Below are 25,769 nucleotides of genomic sequence, written 5' to 3'. Positions count from 1 at the left end.
TATTAGAACTTAGGGTCACTCAATTAAATTGATTGGCAGTAGATTCATGACAGACAAAAGAAAAGTACCTTTTCACACAATGCATAATTATGTATGGAACTTGCTGTCAAATGAAGTGGTGGAGGCGAGCTCATGAGATGGTTTTTAAAATGATTCAGCACAGTGGACAGGTCTACCAACTGTTATTGCTGTGATAAATAGGAACTTTATTATCAGTTCCTATGGGGCAACTTGGTGAGATCTTTGAATTCTTTCCAGGGGTATTGGCTAGCCACCAGCAACTAAATCCCATGGAGTCTGTTCTAATTCAACAGATCTTATGTCCTGCTTCAAAATCTCTTTCTATACCACATTAAATGTTTGATGGATATATTGTTTTTATTTCCAGCGACTAAAGGAGGAGTGACAAAAATAGGCTAGATTTGTAATGTTTGTCCACCTCAATAAAATCAGGAAAATAGCAGAGGTGAATAACTGGCTCTGCAGATGGTGCCACCTTGAGCAATTAGGATTCCTTGATCATGGTCTGCGGTTCCATGAGGGGGGACTTCTGTCAAGGGATGGGTTGCATCTCACGCCAGTTGGCAAAAACGTTTTTGCCAACAGTCTCAAGAATTTGGTCAGGAGGGCTTTAAACTGAGTTATGTTGGGGAGGGAGACAGTATCCTGGAAGGCAAAAGGGCTGGAGAAAATAGCCAAACTATCATAGAGGGAACAAGGCAAAGAGTGCAAGGACACAACAGTGGGAGGCAAAAAAATCTTGCCCGGGCAGCAAAGGGAAACATGCTCTTTGATGTCTCTACACTAATACACAGAGCATGGGAAATAAGCAAGATGAACTTGAATTATTAGTACAACAAAGCAAATATAATATAATAGGCATCACTGAAACCTGGTGGGATGAGTCTCATGACTGGAATGTAGAAATAGAGGGATATAACCTTTTTAAGAGAAACAGGCCAAACAGGAAAGGAGGAGGAACAGCATTATATCTCAGGGATATTTACACCAGTGAAGAGATCCTGGACATCAAAACTTGAAACTGGGGGAGAGCATTGGGATAAAAATTAAAGGGGAGGGAAACAACAGGGATGTCATTGTGAGAGTCTACTATAGACCTCCAAGTCAGATGGAGGAATTGGATGATGCCTTTCTAGAACAGATGACCACACTCTCAGAAAGGAGAGATGTAGTAGTGATGGGTGACTTCAACTATCCTGATATTTGGTGGAAGTCAAACTCAGCCAAACCTTCAAGGTCTAGCTAGCAAATTCTTCACTTGCCTTGAAGACAATTTCATTGTCCAAAAGATGGAAGAGGCAACAAGGGGATCAGCTATTTTAGATCTGATTCTAACCAACAGGGATGACTTGGTTAATGGGGTGCAAGTGGTGGGATCATTAGGTGGAAGTGACCATGTTCTCCTGGAGTTTGTTTTACAGTGGAAAAGATAAGCCAGGCATAGTCAGACACGCATTCTAGACTTTAGGAGAGCTGATTTCAGTACACTTAGAGAAATACTGGGGTGAATACTAAAAGAGAAGGAAGTTCAGGATGGATAGGAGTTTCTCAAAAGGGAGATACTGAAGGCACAATTTAAAACAGTTCTAGTGAGGAAGAAAAATGGGAGATGTCTCAAGAAACCAGGATGGATGACTATGGAACTTTCATCTGAGCTAAGTTTTAAACGGAACATGTATAAGAAATGGGAAAAATGGGGAAATCACCAAAGGGGAATTCAAAGAAATAGCAGGCATGTGTAGGGGTAAAGTCAGAAAAGCTAAGGCGAAGAATCAATTCAGGCTTCCTAGAGAGGTTAAGAACAACAAAAAGGGCTTTTTTTTATATGTCCTCAGCTAAAGGAAGAAGAAGGAAATGGTAGGGCCACTGCGTGGAGAAGATGGCAAAATGCTAACAGAGGACAGAGAAAAGGCAGAATTATTCAACATCTTCTTTGCCTCAGTCTTCTCAGAAAAGGCAAAGGGTCCTTAACCTGAGGATAATGGAGCAGAGGACAGAATAGGGGAAATTCAGCAGAGATAGTACAGGAATATCTGGTTAATCTAAATGAATATAAGTCTCCAGGACCTGATGAACTGCATCCAAGAGTATTAAAAGCATTGGCAAATGTAATATCGGAGCCATTGGCAATAATCTTTGAGAACTCCTGGAGAACGGGAGAAATCCCAGCAGACTGGAGGAGGGCAAAAATTGTCCCCATCTTCAAAAAGGGGAAAAAGAGGATCCCAACAATTATCATCTAGTTCATCTGACATCAATACCAGGAAAAATTCTGGAGCAGATCATTAAACAGAGAGTCTGTGAACATCTAGAAGGCAATTTCGTATTTTAAAAAAAGTCAACATGGGTTTCAGAGAAACAAGTCATGCCAGACAAATCTGATCTCTTTCTTTGATAAAATTACTAGCTTGGTAGATGAAGAGAATGCTGTGGATATAGTATATCTTGATTTCAGTAAGGCCTTTGACAGGGTTCCCCATGACATTCTTGCAAACAAGCTTGTAAAATGTGGGCTAGACAAAGGAACTGTTACGTGGATTTGTAATTGGTTGACCGGCCGAACCCAAAGGGTGCTCAACAATGGCACCTTTTCATCCTGGAGAGAAGTAACCAGTGGTGTTCCACAGAGCTCTGTCCTGGGCCCAGTACTGTTCAACATCTTTATCAATGACTTGGAGGAAAAAATTGGGGGAATACTTATCAAATTTGCAGATGACACCAAATTAGGAGGAATAGCTAATACTCCAGAGGACAGGATCAAAATTCAAAATGACCTGAATAGACTAGAAAACTGTGCCAAAGCTAATAAAATGAAGTTCAACACGGAGAAATGTAAGGTACTGCACTTAGGGCGGAAAAATGAAATGCATAGATATAGGATGGGGGACACCTGGCTGAATGAAACTACATGTGAAAGAGATCTGGGAGTCCAAGTAGACCACAAGTTGAACATGACTCAAAAGTGCGACACAGCAGCTAAAAAGGCCAATGCAATTTTAGGCTGCATCAATAAAAGTATAGTGTCTAGATCAAGGGAAGTAAAAGTGCCACTCTATTCTGCTTTGGTCAGGCCCCACCTGGAATATTGCATCCAGTTCTGGGCACCACAATTCAAAAAGGATGTTGAGAAACTGGAGCGTGTCCAAAGGAGGGTGACCAAAATGGTGAAGAGTCTGGAAACTATACCCTATGAGGAATGACTTAGGGAGCTGGAGATGTTTAACCTGGAGAAGAGAAGGTTAAGAGGTGATATGATATGTTGCGATAGAGAGACACAAGGAAAATGTGTACAGTGTAGGTTTTAATAGTAACCCGGCATTAAAGGGTTACTTTAATGATTAGGCATTTAAACAGGAAGTGACATCAAAAAGATAGTCAACAAGTGCTGTAAAGTCCTGTAGGATCAGTGTTGCCAATTTCGCGACTTTCACGCGAAAACGGGGACTTTTCAGAGTTTTTCGTGTGATTTTCGCGCCTTGCTCTAATTCAGTGCCTTTTCCGCAACTTTGGCCCTTTCAGCTGCATCCTGCTGCCTGCAGAGCAACCAAAACCCTTTGGAGAAAAAACCTTCTCTCTCTCTCTCTAATGACTCCCTCTGAGAGCCAGGACAGAGCAAGCCCAACCAACCCCAACTGTTTGGAGGAATAGTTCAGCCAATCAGAGAGAGGACAGTGATTATTGCCCCCCCCAGGCATTCTCAGGCTCCAGGGGCAAAAGTGCTGGAGAGAGGCAGGGAGGGAGGGATCTTGGCTGGCTTAATCCCAATTGCCTTGGATTTCCAAGTAAGACATAAGTTTTAAGGCACACAAAGGCAATACTTGATCATGGTATCATGGCTTGATGTTGTGGACTTCTGTGTGTGCCTGAGAGTGACATTTGAATTTCTGAATTCCTGAGCTTGGGCAGAGTGCCCCAAGCCTACCTCTCAGGGTCGTTGTTGTACTGTGAGGTGGACCATTTGGGTTGTGTGATGAGAATGTGATGTCCCTGAGTGTGTGTGTGTGTGTGTGTTAGTGATTAAATATGCCTCTGAGCATGGGCAGAGCACCTGGTAAGTTGGCATCCCTGCTGTCCTGTCTTCCCAGAATTTTGTTTTGTAGATCTCTTTTTCGTTCTCTTTTCCATTGCCATCCATACTGCAGAAATAATCCAGTTTGGCACTGCTTCTAACTGCAAGGCTCCCTGCGATGATGGGATTCTGGGCACAACAAACCACCAAGCCCAGAATTCCATGCATGGAGCCCTGGCTGCCGGTAAAAGCAGTGTCTCAACATGTCACAACAAACTACAATTCCCAGGATTCCCTGGTTTGACAAGGGAATTGCCTCCACGCTTCCAGATCACAGCCCCAGAGAATGAGTCTACAGCATATCAGTGTTGCCAGTTTAAGTCCACTTCTTCAGCTGCATTTGGATTTAATAATGATAATAATAATGGTGATGATGATAGAGAGATAGATCTTGTAGAGCCTTTGAGACTCACTGAAAGAAAAGTTGGCAGCATGAGCTTTCCTAGACTTAAGCGTACTTCCTCTGATGCATGGGAATTGTAGTTCATTGTGGCACCAAAGCTCTTTCTCACAAAACTACAGTTCCCAGAGTTCCCTAGCACTGAGCCAGGGCAGTTAAAGCAGTCTCAAACTGGATTATTTCTGCAGTATGGATTGGACCTTGAGCCTTTTTAATAACAAAGGTCCAAAACACTGCAGAAATAATCCAGTTTGTGACTGCTTTAACTCTCCTGGCTCAGTGCTAGGGAATCCTGGGAATTGTAGTTTGTTGTGGCACCAGAGCTCTTTTTGATAAAGAAGGCTCAATGTCTCACAAACAAAACTACACTTCCCAGGGTTCCCTAGCACTGAGCCAGGGCAGTTAAAGCAGTCTCAAACTGGATTATTTCTGTAGTGTGTCTTGGATCCAACTCAGCCTGCATCTTCACTCCAGACTCCAGAGACAATTCCCAGGATTCCATAGCACTGAGCCAGGGCACCTAAAGTGGTCTTGAACTGGATTATTTCTGCAGTGTGTCTTGGACCTAACTCAGGCTGCATCTTCACTACAGAGACAATCCAGTTTCATACCGTTTTTACTGCCATGGCCCAGTGCTAGGGAATCCTGGGAATTGTAGTTTGTTGTCACACCAGAGTTTGCTGAGAGAGGTTAAATGTCTCTGAAAACTAGAATTCCCAGTATTCCCTAGCACTGAGCCATGGCAATTAAAAGGGTTTCAAACTGGATTTATTTCTGCAGTGCAGTTGCATCCGAACACATTTCTATTTGGCACAAAGCTTCCTGAACCCCCTTCATGTCAAAATAAATACTGTATCTTAAAAAGACTGAAAGATTCTTTGTTTGCTTCAATGGTGATTTTGAGAGTTGAAATAAGTTACAATTATTTTTATTCAATTATGTTTACGTTTATTTGCAAAACATCCGCCATTTTAGCATTATGGGAATTTTCCGGGAATTGTGACTGAATATTCCGTGTGATCTGGGGGGATTCAGCGTGTTCTGGACAAACATTTTCGGGAATTATCTTCGAGGCTTGTTGGCAACACTGTGTAGGATGCCACCAGTCTGAAGAGTCCCTGAAGAGGGTGGCTGGATCCTTTGTGGCCCCAGAGGGAGAGGCAAGGCCTAGTAGGCCCCACGGAGCCTTTGCTTGAGTAGTGAGGAGCATTTCACCCCAGGGTGGGTTGCTATGGTGTGGATCAGGGGTAGGCAACCTTTTTGAGCCGGGGGCCGGGTTGCTGTCCCTCAGACAACTGGATGGCCGAAGCCAAAAAATAAATAATTAAATAATTTTTTAAAAAAAATAATTAGATAAATAAACAGGGACAAATATAGGACAAAATTTTCAAATGGAGGACACTTTTTTTTAAAAAATGGAGTTCACACAAAAAAAATTGCTGATTTTTTAAAAAATGTTAATACAGTATACATGTATGTTTCGGAGGCTTCTATAGACAATTGCCCCCCTTGCCTGCCTCCTCCTGATAGGCCAAAGGCCTCACACCCTCACGCGAGAGGCCAAAGGCTCCAGCGGCAATCGGCGGCAGGACTGGGCTGGGGCCGGTCCCACGGCCTTGCTGGGCCGCATCCGGCCCGCAGGCCACAGGTTGCCTACCCCTGCCTTAGTCAATGATCTCTGTCTGAGTATCGACAGGGGTAGCATGTCCCTGCTGGTGCTCTTGGACATCTCAGCGGCCTACCCCTGGTGTGGATGGTGTCGATGTATATATTGTTGTACACAGTGGAACTTCTAAGAATAAAAGCCTCATCTGAGAGAAGTTTACAGTGTCTCTTCGCTCATTGAGAAAGGGAGAGGTCTTTCTCCAGCTCACAAGCTGCTGACTACAGTCACAAAGGGGGAAAATCTGGTGCCAAATGGTGACGTGTTGCCTCATGCGCTGCACAACATCAGAAGCATGATAGCCTTGTTTAAATATTTGAAGGGATGTCATATTAAGGAGAGAGCAAGCTTGTTTTCTGCTGCTCTAGAGAATCGGACCCAGAACAATGGATGCAGATACAGGAAAAGAGATTCCACTTCAACATTAGGAGGAACTTCCTGACAATAAGGGCTGTTCAACAGTGGAATACACTCCCTTGGACTGTAGTGGAGTCTCCCTCCCTGGAGGTCTTTAAACAGAGGCTGGATGGTCATCTGTTGGGGATGCTTTGATTTAGATTTCCTGCATGGCAGGGGGTTGGACTGGATGGCCCTTGTGGTCTCTTCTAAATCTACGAGTCTATGGCCCGTTACAGACCGCCCAAAAGGGGCGGTCTTGGGCAGCTGCCGGTTGCAGCGCAGGGAAGCCGCTGCAGCCAAACCACGCGACTCACCCACACTGTAAAAAAGGAGCGCGAAAATCGCACTCCTTCCGGCAACCCGGAAGAGGCGTCGCAAGTGCCAAAGCGCGCACTCGCGACGTCTCTTCCGGGTTTGGACGTCCGGATGCTGCACGTCCGTTACGTCAAGATGGCCGCGCCCGTCTGTATAGGGCGTCGCTATCTTGCCGTACGGAATACGCGTGAGGGGCAAGGCGCATCCGGAAGCGCCGCCCCTCGTGCGTATTCCTGGTGCAACGATGGCGCCGCTTAGGCCCGTCTGTAAGGTGCCTGAAATTCAGTATCTGGTACAGGAACTTGGTTTTACATAAAGCCTCTCTTTATTACACACTGACAGAAATCAGCCCTGCTCCATAATATGTGTGCATGACGTTGGAAAAATTCAATTTGCCTATTAGCTAGGTTTCAGTGCACTGGATACTCTGTCTGCCAATTCTGATAGGTAGAAACACAAAATGGGACGGAGTGGATTTAAGCAGAGCTGGGGGCTGGAGTCTTTTCCTGATGTTAACTTAGGAAATAACACATGGATCTAGAACTGGCAGGAAGACCAGGTGCTACATTGCAGACTCTGCTGAAATAACCATTTCAGAGGAATGTTGGAACAGCATACATTTTGGGAGACCCTGATCAAGCAAATACCATACAAGGCAGTGTGAAATCCTTTTTCTTAAGAAAGCTTGGATTTCATCTTGGTCTTGCAAGTGTTTTCTTACACTTTCAGTGCTATGTGATATCTTTGTAATATAATCACTGCTATTTTCTACAGATTAAATTCACTGCCTTGTTTCTAAAAACCATACATACTCTGGCACAATAGACCAAACAGATTTATATCAAATAGAACTTGGATTAGTTTTATTTTTTAAAAAATAAAGTTTTCCAGCAGGACCAAGAGTTCCATAGATTTTTGACCCCTGAGATTGGATGGTGGGCAAGGAAAGAACTTGAGGATGGGGGGCACCTCCTATATTCACTAGACCAATAACACAAGGGAGCTATGATGGTAACTCAGGCTAATATGACAGGCTGGAAAATTCATTTTACCTTCAAGCACCATGGTGTTTATTGATGCACTGTAAACGTACATGGGTACTTATCATTTGGATTGCATGAATAGTTTTTAAATTCCAAACTGAACCACAATCTGCATTGTTGCTATAGCCTAAGTGGCCAAAATGGCTACCTTCTCAAATTCACTAGGAAGCAATAATAATTTTAAAAGGTATAGACCCATTCTAGGCAAAAGAGAAAACCACATCTTCCTCCTTTAAAAGAAAAAAGTGTAGAGGGGATATCATGTGTGACGAAAGAACAGGTTGCTTACCTGTAATTCGGTTATCTGATTCTTGGAGTCATCATATGTGCCCTCACACAATGGGTGGAGTTCCTGCCAAGCTATTCAGATGCAGAACATTCAGACTGGGTCTCTGCACAAGTCCGAAAACCCATTAATGTGAGGGACAGAGACCACAAAGAAGCAGTTGTGCTTTAAAGTGGACTGCTGTTCTTTCTACCTTGAAAGAAGATGGAATTGAGAGAATCACAAGAATGGCAGAACTCTCTGTGAATGTTCTGAGATAATCAGACAGAGGATCTTACTGTTGTAAAGGCTACAATCTGACTTTTAAATGGACAGAATCAGCTGGCCTTGTGCCCATTCAAACCACCAAATCAGCTGGGTACCAACAAAACCACACATATAATTCATAATAGGCTATTGCTTACAATTCTACTTATCCCCTTGGAAGTTTAGTGGATTTGTGGCCACCTTTAAATGCTGACAAGCAATAAAGGAGATTAAACTTCTGCATCCATCATAAAGCTTTACATTCTTCTGCTGTTAACTTTATTTACCTTGGGCTTGAGCAGGGCTAGCTCATTAAAGGTATTCAGATGCCTTGTGAGTTCTGCCATCTCAGTCATCAATTTTGCCTTGCGGACATCAATGTCAGCCAGGGTTTCCGTGGTATGAGCAGTGATCAACGCTTCCTTGACATCCACCAGGTGGAGAGCTCGCCGCTCTTCTTCGCAAATCTGACTCCGTACTTTGTTGAACTCTTGCCGAATGCATTGCTTCATGTCACCCTGAGTCACCTGAGGTATAAAGAACAATGGATTTTAGAGAATGACTGCCAGGTTTATTAAGGAGTTACTATCTGGAACCAGAAAATTCTACTGAAAGTTTGAACTTGAGCTAGTAAACGTATACATGTATGTGCCTTCAAGTTGCCTGTTGACTTATGACAACCCCATGAATTTCATAGGGTTTTCTTAGGCAAGGAATACTCAAGAGGGGATTTTGCCAGTTCCTTCCTCTGACATATAGCCTACAGCAACTGATATTCATTGGTGCTCTCCCATTCACTTACTGAGGGCTGACCCTGCTTAGCTTCCAAAACCAGACAGGATCTGGTACCTTTAGGCACTGAAAAAACAATGGAACATGTTATTATAATGCTTTCAAGAGTTTGAAATGAATCACATATCAGCCATCCTTAAAAATTAACCTTACTGTCATGTAAACCAAGAATATATTTTCTTATATTGTACTAAACTGAGATGAGTTGGAGAACCATGTTGCTAAATTGCATTTTAAGTGCATTTTTAAAACTCTGTGCACTATTCTTTGGTATTAGTGTTGGGGTGCATTTGGAGTGGGTATGGGCACTCGTGTGGCATTTTTTAAATTAATCCTACAGATATTTTTCTCTACTCTTTATGTGTCTTTCTTTCCAATGCCCTATTTTTGTAATTTAGGTGTGATTTCTACCACAGGTCTGTGGATTGCAGCATTTACATTTTTTTAAAAAAGCTAAAAGTACCTATGGCTTATTTTCGGTCCCCGGCCCCAAGAAACAAACATCCAAACATTTACTTTTAAGATTCTGTAACAACAGCAGAACCTCTATATTGAGGATGGTCTACAACAGCAATAAATTTTTTTAAAGTAACTTTCCAAGCTCTGTGATTCCTATTCATGTTCTAAAAAGAGGGGAAGATGAGGGTGTTCTGAAGAGGAAACTTCAGAAATAGGTGTGGATAAAAGGAGGGCAAGCTATGACCTTCCAGAAAAATCAGGGTGGGTAAACTACCAAAAAATGCTGGTCTGCAAGCTCCATCTGCCCTAGCCAGCATAGTCAGTGGTAAGGAATTAGGGAGGCTATAGGCCAACCACTTATGTGGGAGTGTTTGTTGGTTCATTCCTGTATTAAATGCACAAACAAAACAAATCTAAATTCGCATCAGATTTTAAATGAAATCAGAATATAGTTCACTTCTGCTTTATAAATTATATGGCCACACGGTATTAATTTTTTTAAGAGAAATACCCTAAAACAACAGATTAAATCCCAAACGAGAAAATGGCAGCAACTCTGGATTCATTATTCTAACAGTCAGTGTCAACACCTCTCTTACAGAGTCTGTTAATGCTGAAGAACATTCAGTTTCCTCCAAGCAAGAGCCACAAATCTGATGCATAAATTCACGCTTCATAAATAGGATGGCTTATTTAGAGCTTTCAGGGTGAGTTCAAACTTTTTGGAGCAGCTTTAGCTGTTCTGAAGAGTTCTGCCACCCACACTAACTTTGTGCATTTTTGTATTTTAGTACTACCCAAAATGGTGCGCCCATGGACCAGTGCTGGTTCCAAGGCCATCAGCTGCCAGTCCCTGGATAATTTCCAGAAATGAAAGAAACTATTATAGCCACTAGGTACAAAACATGGCTGGTCCCTGGCACACTGGGAGAGGGGCATGATACTCCCCCATATCAGATAGCTTAAGAAGCACTGTTCTAGTTTGGGGTTTTCTGAGAGGACTGCAGATTCAACATGATGCAGCCATAAGAAAACTCAGTGCACAAGCCTATAATGGAATCTCAGAGCTGGAAGAGATCACAAGGGCCATCTAGTCCAAACCCCTGCCACGCAGGTATGCATGTTTGGTCAGAAGTAATCCCAATTTACTCCCAGGTGGGTGCATAGAGCAGTGGTGGCAAACACTCCAGATGTTTGGACTTCAATTCCCATAATCCCTTCATTGCCAGGCAAGAGTTACAAGCAAAAACAGCTGGAAAGTCAAAAGTTCCCCACCCCAGCATAAGAGATTGAAGCCAAAAGACTGCATTTTGTTGGAAATAGAAGGCTAGAAAGCAGACTCTTGAGAGATGCTGCTTTTCCAGGGCTCTGTCAGGGAAGTAAAGCATCTGTTTCCTGAACATGCCAATCAAAGAACCACCAGTCCCTTGTCAAGAATGAGTTAGAAATGGAGCTTCTTGCAACTGGATTATCCAAAAAAGGCTCTCCAATTCTGTCTCAATGGCTATAGGATTTTTGCAGCACTGCATAGGAATACAAACTAGGAGTGACTAAGCCATAAAAATCAGAAGCTGCAAATCACACATGGGCACTATTTTCAACACCGGAAAAATGTGTGTACTGTTTAAAGTGCTTTCTTTGTGGGGTGGGGTGGTGAGCACAAATTGCAAAGTAATGCAACAAATCAGACTCTTTTTACACATCAATTTAATTGCAATGGCAAGAAAATAAAATTAAAAACCAGCAAAAGAAACCTTAGTCTGAAAAAATGCCAACAGTTAAACACTGTGTTGTTTTTTTTTCCTGACAGGACTACGGTCAGCAAAAAGCCTACGCCACACATTCTCTCTTCAATTAGCACTACTAGAAGGAGATGAACATTTTTAAAGGTGGCCTTACACTGAAGTTCTTGTAGAAATTGCTCATGAGGCACTCTCTGGGGGGGGGGATTCTTGCACAGGTCAAAGATAGGAAACAGCAAAAACAGAATGCTGAAACAGCTTACTTGCTTCAGAAGCATTCATCCCATTAGCCTGATATCCTGCCAGGTATAAAGCTAGCCAAACCAGCCCTTCACCTTCAGAAAGAAATACAGAAAAGATTTCAAGTAGACGTATAAGGTAAAAGCATATTTTATAAGGATGCCCATGCAAATTGGCCTTTATTAGTTTAAAACTATTAAATACTGCTTTTCCAAAAACATTTCAAAGCCATTTGCAGGAACAAAAATTAATACAATGACACTATTTTTAAAAATTCATTGATTTGTGGAAAGGGGAAAATGAGGTCAGCTAAACAGTTGCTGAAAAAGAAAAAAATCTACCAGCTCTTCTAATGCTGAGACTTCCTAGTTTCATCAAGAGGAGGTTCCAGATCTGAAGAGCTATAACCATAAATGCCCTACTGTAAAGAGAGGACAGAGAATTAGTCCTGTCAGCTAGGCCACAAGTACCAAATAGTTCAAAGCTAAGGTTACCACATGTCCTCCTTTTCCCAGACATGTCCTCTTTTCAGACCTAAAATTTATTTCCAAGTGGATTTTTAAACTGTCTGGGGATTTCTAAAATGTCCACTGCTGCTAAACCTCTGCCTACCGAGGCCATCTTTTCATTGTCATCTCGCCATCTCCACCAAGAGCTCTGCTAGGAGAAGGGATAGAGGCTAGCCCAAGTGATGTAGTAGCTTGAATGTTAGACTACAGTTCTGAAGACCAAGGTTCAATTCCCAGATCGGCTATAAAACCCACTGGGTAAGTCACACGTTCTCAGCCTCAGAAGAAGACAATGGGAAACCTTGGTCCAAAATACACTGCAGAAATAATCCAGTTTGAGACTGCTTTAACTGCCCTGATCAGTGCTAGGGAATTCTGGGAATTGTAGTTTATTGTGGCACCAGAGCTCTCTGGCAGAGAAGGCTAAACATCGCAGAACATCAGGGAAGAAATTATTAGAACATACGAAAACCAGACTAGTTACAACGTCCCATAAAGCGTTCACAGCCGCAGCCCCTAAATTATGGAACAACTTGCCGGAAGAGATTCTTCTCATTACCACATTAGAAACCTTTAAGAAGGCACTTAAGGTGGACCTCTTCTGGCAGACCTACCCATCTGAGCTCTTTAGCTGATTCCAAAGAAAATCCCCACTTCTGATTTGATAGCATGAAAAACAGACGACGATTTGGTCATTTTAATGATTGGTAACAGTACTGCTGTTCGTTTTATCACTTGCATTTCTAGATAATATTGTATCTTGTATTTTGTTTTGTTGTTTTTTGTTGTAATCCTGCCTCAATCCACAGGGAGAGGTGGGAAATATAAATAAAAATTATTATTATTATTATTATTATTATTATTATTATTATTATTATTGAATGTCTCGTAAAACTACAGTTCCCAGAATTCCTTAGCATTGATCCAGGGTAGTTAAGGTCCTCTTAAACTGGATTATTTCTGCAGTGTGTTTTGGACCCTTGTCTTCTGAACAAATCTGATCAAGAAAACCCCATGACAGGTTTGCCTTAGAGTCACCATAAGTCAGAAATGACTTGAAGGCATACAACAATGACAAATATTGTAGAGACGTATTTAAAGTGAGAGCTGTCATAGTGATTTCTATTTTGAAGTAATCAGTTGGTAAATGTGTCCTTTTTTTCTTTTGAAAATATGGTAACTCTATTCAATAAAATAATAAAAGGTAGTCCTTAAAACGTAAAATGACAGACCATAAACAGACTTCAATCAACAAGAATAGCACATTTTAATCCTGGAAGTAGATTAATAACCAGTGTAGATGAGTTGAGCAGACCAGAGTACTGTACATGTCTGTCTTTTAGTACTTTTAGTACTAAATGAAGTACCAATTACCAGTTACCAATACAGGTAAGTTACAGGATCATGGACCCTATCACACTACAGAATTATAGCAATAGCAATAGCCAATACATTTCTATACCACTTATCAGTGGACTAGCACTCCCTAAGCAGTCTACAATGTGGATTATGATTCCACTTTAGCAGCTGTGGAAACATCCTGGGATTTGCAATTTAGGCAAGAGTATTTAGAATTCTCAGCCAGAGAATTCTAGTGCCTCACCAAATTACAAACAAGATATTGCCATGGAAGTTAAAGTGAAAACATAGTGTTATAAAACATAGTGTTATAATTGTCCAGTGTGAAAGGGCCCCTAGTGTCAGCACACCAAAATTTACCACATCTAAGAAGATACAATGACTCCAACCTTCTTCTTGCAGCATTCTCTAATCTTATTTTTGTCATATAAACAGAAGCCACAGGGTTTTTTTTAAAAAAAAGGTTCCCCCCCCCCCAGGTTTTTGAAGTGAGGGGACTTGCTAAGTCGCCAAAAACCTATTACTGTGTGCCACCATGACTGCCAAAGAACAACCTATAAATGCTACTGATAAGACCCATTAATTACCCTCCATATTAATTCTTGGGTATTGAAAGGGTTTTGTTTCTTCTGATACATTCTGAAGTATTACTGTATTTTCTGGTGTATAAGACTACTTTTTAACCCCGGAAAATCTCCTCAAAAGTCGGGGGTCGTCTTATACGCCGGGTGTCATCTTATAGGGCAGGTGCTGAAACTTCCAAGACAGACTGGAGAATCTGCAGTCATCGCATATGTAACTGAAGGGCGGAGCAAGCTGTAGGCGTCCGGGACGCCCGAGGTATGAGAAAAAGAGTTGTGTTTGCAATACCGCTCTGATAGTCTTAGAGACAGGGAGGGCTGGACAGGCAGGGAGAGCTGACCAATCCAAGCAGGCTTTGTATACAAGTTTTCTTGCTAAGTACCTGCGTGTCATAAGCATTTGAATTAAAATTACCATATTGAAATCAAATCTGATGTTTTTTAAATGTTTATTTGGTGTTCATTGAAAGAGGGGTAGTCTTATACGGTGAGTGTATCTCAAACTCTATATTTTCACTGGAAAAGTTGGGGGTCGTCTTATATGCCCAGTTGTCTTATACGCCGGAAAATACACTCTGAGAATCCACAGATATTTCTAGACAACACTTTTATTATGCAATTGCCCTGGCTCATTCACAGACTTTTACTGTACAGGGAAACAGGCCCTCTAGATACTTTACTGTTTCACTTGTAACACTTCTATATTTTCCCATTACTTCTTCCACCTTCTTTCCACTCCCACCCATGGGACCAGTTCCTTAGAGTGACGCTGGGGGACGTTGAATGTTCTTTGCCTGTGGGTGCCACAAGGAACGATCTTGACCTCAATGCTTTCTCGACATCTACATGAAGTTGTTGGGAGTTAGGTGGTAATATGGGGCAAAGTGTTCTCAGTATGCAGATGACACCCATTTACTCTGCTATTTCTACATCTCAGTCAGATGAAGCAAGGTATAACCTGGACCAGGTTTTCTGAATCCCAGAAATACAAAGATTTGTGGAAGGTGAATCCCAGATCTGAGAGTTGGGCAATCTCCCTCTCCTACTTGGGACTGCTCTCCCACTATGGGGACAGGTGCATAGTCTAGGAGTGTCCAGGGACTAATCTTTGTCACTGATGACCCAAGTAGTCTCATTGACCAAGAGCACATATCACCAGCTTTTGCTGGTACATCTGCTACAGACATTCTGGGACAGTGGTTCATGCATTATTAACCTCGTGACCTGAATTATTTAATGCATTTTATGTGATGCTACTACTGTGCTTTGTCCAACTGAGTTTTGAATTGTGAGCATAAAATTCCTGGACTGAAAATTAAAGTTGTATGGTTTAAACCAAAATGCTTTAGGGGAAAAAATAAAACACTCCTGGTGTTTTAAATTGATTATTCATATTTTTTAAATGCTTGGCTATTATTACTATTTCCCAACCCTCTTATTGGAACAATAATGACTGTCTGAATGTAAACATTTTAACGTCTAACAGTTTGTTGATAGTTATTCATAGTTAGACCAGTATCCAGTGTCACCTGCTTTCTTTTTAATAACTTTATTTTAGAGTGCAAGAAATAAGTTCAGCCAAAACAACTCTGAAAGCACTTTGTATGTTTTATTATGTATTGTCTACATATATTCAGATTTTTAATAGGAATAAGCAATAAAAAGATGTGTTTTATTCAAAGATATAAATCATATCAACAATCATGGATTGTTAATGTTTTGTTGTTGCTGCTGTTGTTAGCTGCCTTCAAGTTGATCTAGACTCATGGCGACCCTGTGAATGAAACATCTCCAGCCCCACCAATCCTCGACCTCTTTGTTCAAGACCTGTAGGCTCAAGCTCTTGGTATCCCTGATTGAGTCTATTCATTTGGTCTGCGGTATTTCTCTCTTTCTACTGACTTCTACATCCCCCCCCAGCATCATTGTTTTTTTCTAATGAGTCCTGCCAAAGTACAACAGCCTCAATTTAGTCATCTTGGCTCCCAGGGAGATTTCAGGCTTGATTTGTACTAGGACTCACTTGTTTGCCTTTTTAGCTATCCACATAATTGTCAGCACTCTTCTCCAGCACACATTTCAAATGAATTAACTTTCTTCCTATCGGCTTTCTTCACTGTCCAGCTCTCACATCCGTACATGGTGATGAGGAATACTAAGATTGGATGATTCTAATTTTAGTGTTCAGCTGTGTACACTTTAGGATTTGGTCTAGTTCCTTCATAGCTCTCCTTCCCATTCCTAATCTTCTTCTGATTTCTTGAATGCAATCTCCATTATGATCAATGTTTCATCCCAGGTATGGGAAATCTTTAAATATTTCGATTTCCTTGTGATCTAGGTTGAATTTTTGTAAATCGTCTGAGGTCATTATTTTTGTTTTCTTTATGTTTAACAGTAGGCCTGCCATTGCACTTTCTTCTTTGACATTTTTTAGTGATTGTTGCAAGTCTGTGATGCTTTCCATTAGTAGTATGGTGTCATTTGCCTGTCTTAGATTGTTGATGTTACTTTTCCCTATCTACACTCCTTCTTCCATGTCTAAACGTGCTCTACATATGATATTTTCGGCATACATGTACTGAAAGGGTGTTAAAATGCAGACTTGCCTGACTCCTTTGCCAATTGAAAACCATTCTGTTTCTCTATATTCTGTTTTTACAGTAGCCTCTTGTCCTAAGTACAGATTCCTCATCAGGACTCTTAGATGTAGTGGCACTCCCACTTCTTTAAGCATTAAAACATGGTTGATCAAGCTTTCACATACATAAAATAATGTTTCACAATATTAATAAGCAGGATCCAATTTTTTTCATTAAAACATTAATGCAAAAAAATAGGTTTAAAAACCCTGACTTTGGGGTTTTAAAAAAACTGGGTTTTTTCCAACCCTATTCAAAACTCTGCACTGGCTGAGAGATAGCTTTCATCTGTATGGACTGATTTACATCTCTGTGCTTGTGAAGTGGCTGTGATATCGTAGTGTAAAGAAATCTGTTTGGATGAGATGCAGAGGACAGCCTGCACCACTTTGGCCCCCAGCTTCCAGAACAATCCCCCCTGAACAGGATAGTTCCCATAGCAGCTAACCACCATTCGACTTCACTTAACCACCATTAGTTGTATAATTCCATATGTTTACCTTGTAGTTTGCTGGCTACTAACTTAGAGGCTGTACAGACAGCCCCAAAAGAGCAGTGTCCTGCCGCCCCTTTCAGTGCCACATCGGGGCTGCAGCAACCGCATGCTGAGGCCCCACTGCAGCCATTTGTCAGCCCAGTGCAGTTAAACGCTATGCTGAAAAAGGGGTGGGATACCACCTGGTGTGTGGTTGGGTGGGCGGTGTGACGCCGGCATCAGGCAGGAGTCAGGGCATCCAGCGTGCGATCTCCATGTCCCCACTCCAACCTGATGCCAGAGTTTAGTGCCAGTCTGTTTAGCCCCTTAGTCAGTTATTGTTGCTGATATTAATAAAACCACTTGTTACATTATTGCTGTTTTATGTTTTGTTATTTGATTTTTAAAGTACAGTGGTACCCCGGGTTACGAAATTAATTCGTTCCGCGGTTAATTTCGTAACCCGAAATACCTTCGTAAGCCGAATTCCCATAGGCGCTAATGGAAAAATAGCTCTCTGCTGCCCTCCGGTGGCGGAAAATAGCGCCGCGGTTTTTTCGTAACCCGAAGAAACCTTCGTAAGCCGAAGCAATAAATCCCTATGGGATTTTTTCGTATCCCGAAAAATTCGTAACCCGGCGCATTCGTATCCCGGGGTACCACTGTACTCTGTGGGCCTCAGCTTCCAGAACAATCCCCCCTGAACAGGATGGCTCCCAAAGCAGCTAACCACCATTCAACTTCACTTAACCACCATTAGTTGTATAACTCCATATGTTTACCCTGCAGTTTGCTAGCTACTAACCTTCTGGGGATTTCTGGAATCAAATGTACTATAGGCATTCCCAGTTTTTTTGGTGACTCATTTTTGAATGACCCACTGTTTCAGCCCTACTAAATCATATCCAAAACACATACAGTATATTTGATGCATAGCTGACTCTTTCAACCACATATTGAATTGATAGGTCCTGGTTATCATTTAAAGGGGTCGAAAGAGCAGATTAAGAGGTGATATGATAGCCCTGTTTGAAAGGATGTCATATTGAGGAGGGAGCAAGCTTGTTTTTCTGCTGCTCCAGAGAACAGGACCCGGAACAATGGATGCAAGCTACAGGAAAAGAGATTCCACCTCAACATTAGGAAGAACTTCCTGACAGTAAGGGCTGTTCGACAGTGGAACACACTCCCTCGGAGTGTAGTGGAGTCTCCTTCCTTGGAGGTCTTTAAGCAGAGGCTAGATGGCCATCTGTCGGGAATGCTTTGACTTGGATTTCCTGCATGGCAGGGGGTTGGACTGGATGGCCCGTGTGGTCTCTTCCAACTCTATGATTCTATGAATATTATACCTGTACTGTATGAGGCAGGTTGGTGTTGCTTGTGCAAGCACTCAGAGGGATAGCTGTGTGTCTTGAGAGCTGTGGTTGCTGACTGGAGCAACATGGCAGTGCAGAAAGCTATCTGCATCTTGACAGCCAACCCCATCATCAGGAGCAAGGTCCACTGTGTTGTTCACTTCGAGCAGTAGGCAACACCTCTCCTGAAAGTGTGGACCATGTTTCTCACAGGGGAATAGCAAATATGTTAGGCACTGACATGGGGGTTCTGATCTACTCAACAGCCTGTCTCCAATGCACATCAGAGGAGCCTTCTAAAGCTTTCCCTAACTTAAAAGTCCATAGCATCATTCACTTCAAGCAGCAGACAAGACTTGCCTCCAAAGTGAGGGGAGTATTCTCAGGGGAGGGGGTGGGGAATAGCAAATGTGTAAGGCTACTCAAACTGAATGACTGTGTGAACTTAATGTTAGGAAAAGCTTTAAAAGGATCCTCTGATGTGTAGTGGGGACAGGATGCTAAGAAAACCTCAGCTTCATTACCTATGTGTTGCTGTCCCCCTCCAAGAAATGTGCAGAATCCAGTTGATTTTTAGCATTTTTGCCAAAATGAATTTGCAAGTTAAAAAACACCTCAATTTGCATTACAATGGTTACATCTTTTCGACAGTGCTCTGGTCCCTAACCTGTCAAATATGTGGGAGAAGTTTGTATAGGAACGTCTTATAAAAGCAACATCTTTTCAGTGGTAACATTATAAGCTATCCATTCAGACGCACCTTAAGTAAAATGTTGATATGATGATAGCTATTTCTGGCATGGCTTTTGCTACTTTTGTATGAAGAACCCTTCCCAACACTATTTTCTACCTACCACCTGCATCTCTGAGGAGATCTGCCTAGTTGCTTTCAACACACAAAATCTACTCTTGGTCTTTGATTTTTAAAAGCCTTTTAAGGCAATAAAAGACAGGAATATATTCACTCCACAGAGATACATAATATATACAGATCTAACAAAAATTACACAAACACCAATTCATGCATATACACATGGCTCAGAGATGATCCCTGAACAACACAGGAAGAAATAGAGTGTTAGAGAGTGTAGGTGAAAGGAAGCAGCTCAGGTAATGAGTACAGAGGGGAAAGGACAATCCTCAAAAGAATGACTTGCAAGGTTCATTTGCATTATTTGTTTTAAAGGTAAAATCATCTTACTATACAGTGGTACAACCACGAATATGAATATCACACATTCAAAAGTCAATACAAAATATAGATGAAACCACCACAGAGGGGTGCAGAAAACACACTAAATCAATCCCTCATACCATGGTCGAGCCCCTGTTCTAGTTAAAAACAGATTCACCATTTGTGAAGCCAGCCAATTGAGAGAATTTTAGGATTAGTCATTCACGGGCCTCTGATCCCGTCTGTTTAGAAAGCAATTTTGTTCCATTAGGAGTGATGCTTCTGACAACTACTCAGCAGCTCATTAATGCGTTGTGCATTTGCTTTTTGATGGTACTCCACAGGAATGTCAGGCCAGCTTGCAAAGATATGTGATTAATGTACAACAGATTCATTACACACACACACACCAATGTTGTACATTATGAATCTGTTGTACATTAATCACACACACACATACATATAAAGGAAGATGATGATGAGTTTACCTGGACACACCATGTTGTCAGGAAGACTACTCTTTATGACATCGATGTGGACCCTAACTATATTATGTCAAGATCATAACATAAGGATTTTAAACAAATCTCCTTTGTAAAAACCTTATGAAAGAGTCATCATAATCTGGAGTCAATGTGAAGGCACATAATAAAAAGCCAGATGCAGGCAGTCAGCCAACATCTCTAGAATGTGTCCATTTGTTCTGCAAACTGGAATAGGTGCGATGCAAAGATACAGACATGTTAGTCTGTAGAATCAGTATGTAGATAGATCTTGTAGCACATAATTTTTTGTGGGTTTTTCGGGCTATGTGGCCATGTTCTAGAACAGTTCTCGGAAGGTGCCAGACATAGATGCTGGCGAAATGTCAGAATAAACTCTTCTAGAATATGCCACATAGCCCAAAAAACCCACACAAAACTATGGATGCTAGCTATGAAAACCTTTGACTTCACATCTTGCAGCACCGTTGAGACTAACTGAAAGAAATTGACAGCATGAGCTTTCGTAGACTTCAGTCTACTTCCCCAGATGCATTTGGTGGAGTGGAAGCCAGGTACAGACACATATATGCCATTGGTATGTGGGGATGTCAATACAAATTACAAATCCTTTGTGTATGGAAATGAAGTTGCAGTTCCAATTTTAATGATGTTCATTAGCGCACAAAGACATAGGAAACTGTGAAGTCGAGGGCTTTCATGGCCGGCATCCATAGTTTTTTGTGTTTTTTTCGGGCTATGTGGCCATGTTTTAGAAGAGTTTCTTCCTGACGTTTTGCCAGTATCTGTGGCTGGCATCTTCAGAAAATCTCTCAAGATGCCAGCCACAGATGCTGGCGAAACATCAGGAAGAAACTCTTCTAGAACATGGCCACATAGTCAAAAAAAACCCATAAAAAACATAGGAAATTGATCTTTTTGCATGGAGATGAAGTGGCAGATCCAGTTTTGAAATTGGACTAGCCTGTAGTGAGGGAAATAGATGAATGTAGGGCACCCCCATGAGGATGGGGTCAGACAGTGTTTAAGTGTCTGTAGTGTTCTTTTGTTCAATGACGGCTGTTCTGTGGTCTGAGATGGAATGCCCAGGGAAACTGAAATGTTCTGCTACCAGTTTTTGTGTATTCCCATTCCTAATATCTGATTTATGTCCATTTATCCTTTGGTGCAGGGACTAGCCTGTTTGCCCAATGTAGAGTGCTAAAGGGCATTGCTGACACAGTATAGCATAGGTCACATTCGAGGATAAGCACATGAAGGCCTCCCCTAATATTTTGGGTGATGCCATTAGGTCTTGTGATGACGTTTTCTGAAAAAAATGTGTGGGCGAGTTGGCATCTCGGTTTGTGGCAAGTCTTGGTACCTGTGTCGATATCTGTGTCATGTGTCTTCCTGTGGGTGAGTACCTGTTTGAGGTTTGCAGGCTGTCTGTAAGCAAGTAAAGGTCTGCCACCAAGGGCCCTTGAAAAAGTGGCATTATTATCCAGAATAGGTTGTAGTTCATCTTTCAAACACACTCCTCCAAACATACAATCTTTAAAAAAAAATTTAATAAATGTTTTTTTTGTTTACAAGTAAGGTCTCCAAGTAATACCTGAGCTACATTGGAAATAGGCAGTATCGTGTGTTGCAAATGCAGCCACACAAAATTCATGAATGCCTAAACTGTCTATGAGCAATTTTGTTCCATTATGAGTAACACTTCTGACAACTGCTTAGTTGGATGCCACGTCCGAGGATGCCACTCCACCAACAGCAGGTTCTTCTCATTCCCAAGTTTGACAGAGCGAGGCATTTTTGCTTAGAGGAATCACAGGGGTAGTGGGTGTTTGAGAGTGACACGAACAGTTGAAAGGGCCTTTTGTAGCAGACATTATTTTTGAAAGACAGATTGTTAGTTTTACAGAGAAATGTCTCTTCTTCCTACTCCTCTGAAAGTACGCCCCCACATTTCAACTGTAAAGTCAGCTATCTTCCTCTAACCACCCAAGTTTCTTTTTTCCCTTTACCTCAAAATCATTTTTTTTAAAAAAGAAGGGGCAGACTGCAAAGGCAACAACCCCCCCAAAAAATAAACCAAAATAATGACTGTATTTAGACCATTTGAATTCCAGATTATAACACCACGAAATATGAAAGATCAAACGGAGCGGGGCTAATACTCTTGCAGATCACTCTACTTCATAATTTGTTTCTCCCTGAGAGCCAGTGCAGCACAGTGGTTTGAATGTTAGACTGTGACCAGAGTTTGATTCCCTGCTCAGCCATGAAACCCACTGGATGACCTTGAGCAAGTCACATGCTCTCAGCCTCAGGGGAAGGCAATGGCAAAACCTCTAAACAATTCTTGCCAAGAAAGCCCTATGATAGGCTCACCTTAGGGCCACCATAAGTCATAAACAACTTTAAAATACACAACAACAAATGTTCCTCCCCCCTATAGTCTTTTTCTAGAAACACCCGATGTTTCAAAATTTTGTATCCCAGATTCTAGGAGACTACCCCATGAACAAGGGATCCCATCCCCAGTTGTACACTGTACTGGTTAAATATACATAGGTTAACCACTGGTTAACTGTGAGAAAGACTTCTATCATATGAAGTGGAACACAAACCTACATATATTGTCAGCATTTCTGGAGTATCCTTAAAATTGTGCTTTGGTGAGTGGTCGTCTACCAGGTTTTTCAATCTATTAAGCTGTACCTCTCCATGACCAAAACATGTCAGCAGAATTTGGAAATGTGACTTCTTTAAATTACACTCATCCCTCCACATTTGGTGGAGTTAGGGCACTGACCACAGATGTGCACTGGAGGTGCTACAAATGCCTAGTGGGATATTCTCTCTAAGAATCTCTAACTCCTTCAGTGTGATGTTCGGTTAAAGTTGACCATAGAGTTGTGCTTGAGGACCTAGATATTCCTAGAGAGAACATATTAATAAAATCTGTGAATAATCAAATCTGCGAAAGTCAGACTGCGAATGTGGAGGGACGAGTGTACAATTCTCAGAATCTCCCAGCTAGCATGTCTATTACTTGCACATAAACTTTAGCAACCATACTTTCATATTCATAGAATCACAGAGCCGGAATGCAACCTAAGATAGACCATTCCTCTGGCAGCACAGTAATCCATAACTAAAACACTCCTCAGAGATGACCATCCAATCTCTGCTTAATGATCTCCTACAAAGGAGAGTTCAATGGTAGTTTATTTCACTACTGAAGTGTGCAGCAGGAGGTTTTTCCTAACATTTACTTGGAAACGCATTTCTTGTAATTAGAGTCAGTTGGTTCAGATCCTATATTCCGGAATAACAGAAAACAAACTCACACCATCTCCCATTTGATAATCCTTCAGGTATTTAAAGATTGCTTTTATACTACCTCTCTTGTTCAGCCTCAACATATATGACTTCTTCTACTCTTTCTACTATGGCACTACTTCTGGCCTTTTTGAATGCCTAGGCAGGAAAATGGTGGCAGCACCAGTGCCTCTTTGGTGCTTCACCTCAAAGGAGTGCTGAGGAAAGTAGATGGAGTCAATGCTTCTTTTAAGTACACCCAGGATGGACTAAGCTATTGTCTTTCATCACTCTATTCAGAAAAGAGGATGGATTGTTTTCTGATAAAAGTTAATACTGTTCTTTAACCTTTACCTAAAAAAGGAACATCCCCTTCTCTGAGTAGAATGGCAAAAGGCCTTTTTGAAGGACTGGGTGGGAAAATGTCAGAGGCAGTGGCCAGGGCAGCAAGAATCCAAAAAAAGGTCACTAAAACCAAGAAATGGGCTCCCTGAAGCATCACTGGTACTTTCCCCTCTCTGCATAATAACCGCTGCTTATATCACAATCCATAATTTTGGCCCCATAATAATACCCTCAACTTATACATAAGATTGCCTTATACATCAGTATATACAGTATCTCTAGTAACATAGGGCCTCTAGCTATTTATAAAATATCTTCTGATATGAATATGTCTTCCTCAACATTTCAGAAAAGATTATAAAGGTTGATATATTCCGAAGTATACACCTAATGCTAAGATTTTCAGAAATTTTATACTAAAGGTTAGCTGACATTTCTCCTTACCTACATACCAAGATGCTAACTCTGGAGGAAAGAGGAGGACACAGCCATAGCCACATTTGTTTTCATATCATGGGATTTCTTGGGAAGTCTCCTTTCTGACCTACCTCAATTTGCAGTATCTGACAAAGTCATGCCAATGCCAATGCCATAAATATCTATGAGGTAGGACAGGGGGAAAGAGAAACTGCTTTCACATTCATGGAAAGAGAGCTCATGCCATGTTACTAGTGGTGTTTTCTCTGGCAGTTCCAGTATATAGAGCAATAAAGAGTCTGTGCTCATGGAGAACACCTGTTGGATCACAAACCAAATGATGTGACTAATCAAGGAAGCAATTCTTTCAGTGACATCAACTGTCTCTTGTTCTTCCTTTCCTACAATGCATGCATGCACATATGTCACGTAGCCACACAAAGGTTGTATGTGGAAAGTGAATTGGCACATTACTTCAGAGCCAAAAATAATGAGTTTCATTATTAGATCATTCTGGGACAGTTCCCTTCCTCCTAGATCTCAAGGTTAAGCTCCTTTCTCCAATGCAAATAAGGCACTTCAGCACAATCTGAAGTGTGGAGACAATTGGAAGAATAAAGGCTCCGTCATAAGCAGCTCTCAGTTGCTTTATCTCTATTATCATTGTAAAGTCCTATGAGTAGGTACCAAGGGCTTTTAAATTAAATGTCAAATACAATCTAGCACTGGAAACACAAAGTGGTATTGCCCAAAGGGGAAAAGAGCCTGACAGCCTTGCTCTGCTTGTCAAAAGTGGCATTTGCCTCATAATTATCTGTTTGCACAAATGAGTCACCATTTGGCAGAGAATACTGCAGGAGACTTGAAATAGCACAAAATGAATATACAAGAAGAAAGAAAGAAAGAAAGAAAGAAAGAAAGAAAGTTAAAGAAACACTGTAATATAAGTTAGAAAAGATTTCTGGGTATTTTTTAAAGACCATATTTCTCAGCAAATAAATAAAAAGATAATGCTTTGCATCTCTCTCTCTCACAGACAGACAGACAGACAGACAGACAGACACACACACACACACACACACACACACACACACACACACACACGACTTAACTCTGGTCTCATCTTGCTAGTTAAAGCTTAGTCAAACATCTCATGAGCGAGAAACAGAGTCTGCATGAAACAGTTATTTTATATACACATTTATATGTCCACAAAGATACATGGATATGCAGGGATCACACCATTAACAACATATAACAATCCCAATCTTATACATCACTCCTGAAAGAAACTGAAGTCACCTTTAAAAGCTGCCAGCCCATTCTCTTAAGCCACAGCCTATGGCCAAATACAATAGATTTACTAATTCTTTCCCCGCCCTCCTGGTGGCGCAGTGGTTAAATGCCTGTACTACAGTCATTCAC

General features: G+C 41.5%; 1 protein-coding gene across 6 annotated transcripts in view; it reads right to left on the bottom strand.

The window, feature by feature from the left end:
- Positions 1–25,769, bottom strand: part of TRIM44 (tripartite motif containing 44) — a 197,973-nt gene that overhangs the window by 143,031 nt on the left and 29,173 nt on the right. For 4 of the 6 annotated variants that reach the window (XR_006105019.1, XM_042479225.1, XM_042479195.1 and 1 more), the window contains one exon: positions 8,730–8,969. Coding sequence is in view for 4 of the 6 variants with exons in the window: in XM_042479225.1 (XP_042335159.1) it covers positions 8,730–8,969 (240 nt within the window). In the remaining 2 variants the exon portion in view is untranslated. Of the gene's footprint in view, positions 1–8,199; positions 8,390–8,729; positions 8,970–25,769 lie in introns of those variants that run through there. The other 2 variants (XR_006105016.1, XM_042479216.1) reach the window with 2 other exon arrangements.

Source organism: Sceloporus undulatus, chromosome 1 (assembly GCF_019175285.1).
Source record: "Sceloporus undulatus isolate JIND9_A2432 ecotype Alabama chromosome 1, SceUnd_v1.1, whole genome shotgun sequence".
Taxonomy (NCBI): Eukaryota; Metazoa; Chordata; class Lepidosauria; order Squamata; family Phrynosomatidae; genus Sceloporus; species Sceloporus undulatus.
The sequence above is the reverse complement of the archived record's forward strand: the minus strand, read 5'-3'. Positions and strand labels throughout refer to the sequence as shown.